The 5027-nt window shown below is 36.0% G+C and overlaps 1 protein-coding gene across 1 annotated transcript in view; it reads left to right on the top strand.

Moving 5' to 3' along the window:
- The window catches only part of USP12 (ubiquitin specific peptidase 12), a 99800-nt gene that overhangs the window by 67242 nt on the left and 27531 nt on the right, over nt 1-5027 (top strand). The window contains exon 3 of the mRNA XM_012649901.1: nt 1-175. This exon is cut by the window's left edge and continues 1 nt beyond it. Within this exon, the coding sequence (XP_012505355.1) occupies nt 1-175 (175 nt within the window). The remainder of the gene's footprint in view (nt 176-5027) is intronic.

The following is a 5027-nucleotide window of genomic DNA, read 5'->3' as shown; positions in this document are numbered from 1 at the left end:
CTTTATTTTTGTCGTCCGTTTCGGGAAAAAGTTCTAGCCTACAAGAGTCAACCTAGGAAGAAGGAGAACCTTCTTACGTGCTTAGCAGATCTCTTCCATAGCATAGCCACTCAGAAGAAAAAGGTCGGAGTAATTCCTCCTAAGAAGTTCATAACAAGGTTACGGAAAGAAAATGGTAATTCTTCTACTTCCCAATATATGGATTACATAACAGGAAGGTTAAATACAGCATACTGTAAGTCAAGCATTTGTTGAACCATCATCTTTTACACCTAATAGCATGTTAGCAGTTGAAAAAACAAAGATGAATGTCTTCAAGGAGGTACTAGTTTAGTGGAGGAGATAGTCTCACAGTAATTAACATGAGGTATGGTTAGGTTTAAAGTGTGTTATACAGACATAAAATTCTATGTTCCAGAAGATGAAAACTTATAGTTTTTCTCTTTGCTTGCTTGGCTTTTTGCATGATCATGCATTTGTTGTTTTCATAATGCTTTCATGTGTGTTAACTCATTTGATCCTTGCAGTAGTAGCCTTAGATAGAGAGCATGTTTCTTCCTCCATTTTGGCCATGAAAAAACCAGAAGCTAAAAACTTGCCAGGAGTCACCCCTCCAGGGAAAGGGAAGAGCTGGAATAAGAACTCAGACCTTCTGGTTTGGGGTAGATAAGTTTTAATCCCCCGTCCATTTTAAAAATAGCTACTGAGTAAGCCCCATCTCTCTTTTCTCTTTTGAAATATTTTTTATTTAATTTTCACAACAAGCCAATAAGTTAGATATTATCACCTCAGTTTACATGAAATAACCGAGGCTCAGAGAAGTTAATTTGTCTAAGGTCACACAGAGTTCTGGCAGAGCTTGGTATACAGACTTGCTTCTCCCTGATCCCGAAATCCAGGGTTCTAACTGCCTCAAAAATTCAAATGGAATTTAAATAACGTGGAATTCTGGGTTTTGTTTGATGTAGGCATTTCAGTCATTGTAGAAATAAAATTGAATGGCATTTTTAGTTTGATTTGTTTCCTGTTAAATAGAAGGATGCCCACAAACACGATTTGAGAAGACTTTAAGGTTGTTATTAAATACACTAATATATAATCCTGCCCTTAAATTAGTTGACAGTTTGCATTATCGCATTGATTGAGATAAGCCTGGATCATATCTAGTTCCCTGAAATATAAGAAGATCTTGAAATAGCACAGCATGGCTGCAGGCTATTATTCTTGAATCTGATACATAGGTTAAAGATTAGTTCATTTCCCCCTCATACACATGTAGAATAGTTGATTAATTGCCCACAAAAACACGTCTTTTTTTTTGTTTCCCCTGATGAAAGCTGAATATGTTTACTTTCTTAGCTTACAGATCTGTTTAATAATATTTTCTGTTTTTTAGAAGACCAAATATGGCCTATTAGAATGTGGATTGAGCGATCAAGTCTTTTCAGTCTTTTTGTCTGTGTCAGCATGAAACTTTAAGGTTTTGTCTTGGTGGAAAGTTGATGTGCGTGGTAATTGAATATGCCAAGCTTTCTCAGTGACTTTGTTAGGATTTTAGAAATCTGCAATGTCAGAAGTATGCAACACACACAGAGCACACGTTATTTTCCTTTTCATTTAACAGTACATTTTTCTTGGCCCTGTTAATCTAGTGCATGTGCGCTTTATGTATACAATTTTATTATTAAGTTAGATTGACTCATGCTGAACAGAATTCAACTTATTGTGTTTTGAAAGTTCAGTGTGGTTATACACCTGTGGCTTTATGTGTTTGTCAAATCTGAGATTTTTTACAGTATTCATTAATTTTTAATTGTTCAGTATTTTCTGAAATTTTTTTAGACAGAGTAAATTGATAACACAATAGGCTTCTTAAATATTTCTTTGAATGAGAGTGATTTCAGAATAGATATTTATTCTAAGCCTGTCTCCTCTTAAGTTTTGTTTCATTTTCCTAAACTTCAGAAATAACATTTAATAGAAAAGCTTTTTTTTAACAGAAAGGTATTTTTATTACTTGATGTTGCTGGCATTTGTAAATATGCTTTGAAATATATTTTTGGCTTTTGAATTTTTCCCTGATAATTATGGAGAGAAGAGGATACAAATCAAAGGGGATTTAACATCTTCATATATTATTCATATATCTTTCCTTCTCAAATTTTGTTTGTTTTAAATCTCTGAAAATATGTTATCCGTTTCAGTATTTCTACTAACTTTCACTGTTGGACAGTTTTTCCTAAATCAGTTTCCTTCCATACTGTGTTAAAAACTTCATGTTTTATTCTCAATAGATATTAGCCTGATACTGTTTTAACCAGTGTTGCTTTACATTACTAATGTTTTTGATATCCCTTGGAAAGGACTGATTTTAATTTCTGTTCATTGAGTTTTTGTTTTTAAAATTTAAATCATGTTACCTAATCATAGCATAAGAGGACTGTTGTTCAGTTGTTGCATACTATGCAGCAACACTAACTCCATAAGTGCTATTTTAGATGATGGGATGGATGTCAGCTGAATGTCTGAATCGATTAATTGTGTATATATAATATATATATATGTTTCCTGTTGTGTGCCAGGCACTGTCTGGGAACTGGGGATACCGAAATAAGCCTTCAGGGATCTGACAGTCTAGTGGGGAAGATAGGTCATCAATAATCATGTTATATAGTATGTCACTGCCCTGAAGAAAAAGAAGGCAGGGAAAGAGGACAGAGAATGAATGAGGGAGTTGCTATTCTAGATCTCAGTGGTTGGAGAAGGTGTTTCTTAAGGTGATGTTAGATTAGAAATTTGAAGTGAGAAATAAACCATTTGAAGGATGGCAAGAAAACTAGCTCAGGAAGAGTGGAGTAAAATAAAGTTAGAGAAAAAGGCAAGGGCCTAGAGCTCGGGTGTTATGTGAAAACCATGGGGAGTCACTGGAGGGTTCTTGGCAGATAGGTGATGTGTTCTGATTTGCATTAGAAGATCCTCTGGCTACTGGGTGGGAATGGGTGGGCACCGGCGGCATGAGAGTAGAGGCAGGAGACCAGCCTGGAAGCTGTTGCTGCAGGACCTAGGCTAAGAAATGAAGTCATCTTTTCCCTGTTACTGCCTGTGCATAGGCTTTCTGCTGTCATTTTGGAAGAAATAAAACACAGGTTGGTAATCTAATTGTGTTAGCTAGGGCTGACTCTCAATTGGACTGCTGGGGATCTTTTAAGGTGGCTTGAGGGACCCATCAGCTGGCATCTGTAGCTGTGTGCTCCCGCTCTCCGAATGTTAGCAATATACACCATTCAAGTTGTTGTTTTGGGAAAAATCTAGTTTTCTGATATCATCTTAGCTGTTTCAGCCCCTGTTGTTCATTCTTTCTATTCATTCATTCATTCATTCATTCAAAAAATGGGAAGCACATCTAATACGTGGCAGGTACTGTTGTAAGTGCTAGGGACATAGCAGGGAATGAGATAGAAAGGTCCTTGTTCTCAAGGAACCTGCATGGACATAGCAATGTTTCAGGTGCCGTGGAGAGATACAAAAACATATGTATATATATATATATATTTAAGTCTTGGTCTTCCTCAAGTGAGGAAATATTAGTTGTTCATAAATAACATCTGTTAAATAGATTTGAATAATTTCTCATATTTATTTCGAATACTTCTCTTTCTCCAAGACAGCATATAAGGTATTTTGTGTAATGAAAGCTATAGCTATTTTTGAATTATAAAGAAAAGATAACCTATTTTTAAGCAGTGATTTAGTTTTTCTTTTTTTTGTTTTTGCATTGATGTTGCAGCTATATCAGGACTATAATAGTTTATAATCATACATTTATTTAATAATGAAATTGTCTGTCTCTCCCACTAGACTATCAGTTCCATGATGGAGGGAAACCATTTGTTTTTGCTCACCATTGTATTCCCAGCACATAATCCAGTTCCTGGCACATAGTAGGTGCTTACTAAATATTTGTTGAATGAATGAATGAATGAGTGAATTTGTTTAATTTACCAAAGTTCGAAGTTCACCTTTCCCATTATGCTAGTTAGCAAAGAAGAAAGCAAACCATAAGAAAACCTGGGTTTTAAGAATTAAATCTAATGTGGTTCACAGGGATTGTTCCGAGGTCATTCCGTTGATGATGTTTTGATATTCATGCAGTCCTGGTTGATGTTTTTAAAACTATAGTGACTGCTTTCAGGCATTGCAAGATTCTGGCATATTCAGTACATTATGTGTGCGTGTATGTATGTGTATATCTATCTATCTATAAATAATATATATAAAAATTATTTTAGAAATATCTCAGCAAAGGTTTAAAGAGTATTTTTTGGTTTACTTTGCTTCTCATTTCCGGAACATTCCAATCAGTTGAGGTATTTTTGTGAATATGAAGTCATTGTTCTGTGTTAAAAGAGCATCCAAAAAAAGATGTTGTAAATTTTTAAAAAGCAAAAATATTTGCATATTTTTGCTAAAATAATTATTTTGAAAAGCACACATGCTAAAATAATTTTTTTAACAGTGAAAAATTAGACTACTTTAGACGGTGGCATAGAGCCAGCATCGAGTTACCCACTGTAGTGAATTAATCACCTCCAGCCTTCGCTGGGCCCTCAGCAGTGCTCATAAGATCTTTTTACTAGTCTTCCCCCTTTATCCTTCTTGTTGGATTCCTCCATGACTTTTCCAATTCGTTTTTACTTTTCTTAAGCACCCCTGCCTCCATCAACTGTAGTGTAATTAACTTCCAGTCCTTGTCTTTGTGAACCGTTTTGAAGTGGGTGCTTGGTTCTAGACTTGTCACCTGGGGGTAGGTGAGTGAGTGAGAGATGAAGGTTCTTATGTTTAAGGGGGTCAGGTGCACTTAAGGAAGCTGCCTAGACACTAGACGCTGAAGTGTCGCGTGTAATGCAGGAGGTGGGTGGAGAAAGAAGCCGTGAACCAGGGCATCAGTGGGTGAGGGGAGTTGGCAGATGGCCTCAGAGAAAGGAGGGTCAAGGGTCATGGTATGGCTAGATTTTATGTACTTTTTT

Source organism: Propithecus coquereli, unplaced genomic scaffold (assembly GCF_000956105.1).
Source record: "Propithecus coquereli isolate 6110/MARCELLA unplaced genomic scaffold, Pcoq_1.0 Scaffold306, whole genome shotgun sequence".
Taxonomy (NCBI): Eukaryota; Metazoa; Chordata; class Mammalia; order Primates; family Indriidae; genus Propithecus; species Propithecus coquereli.
Note: the sequence above shows the minus strand (reverse complement) of the source record. Positions and strands in the feature narration are given on the sequence as shown.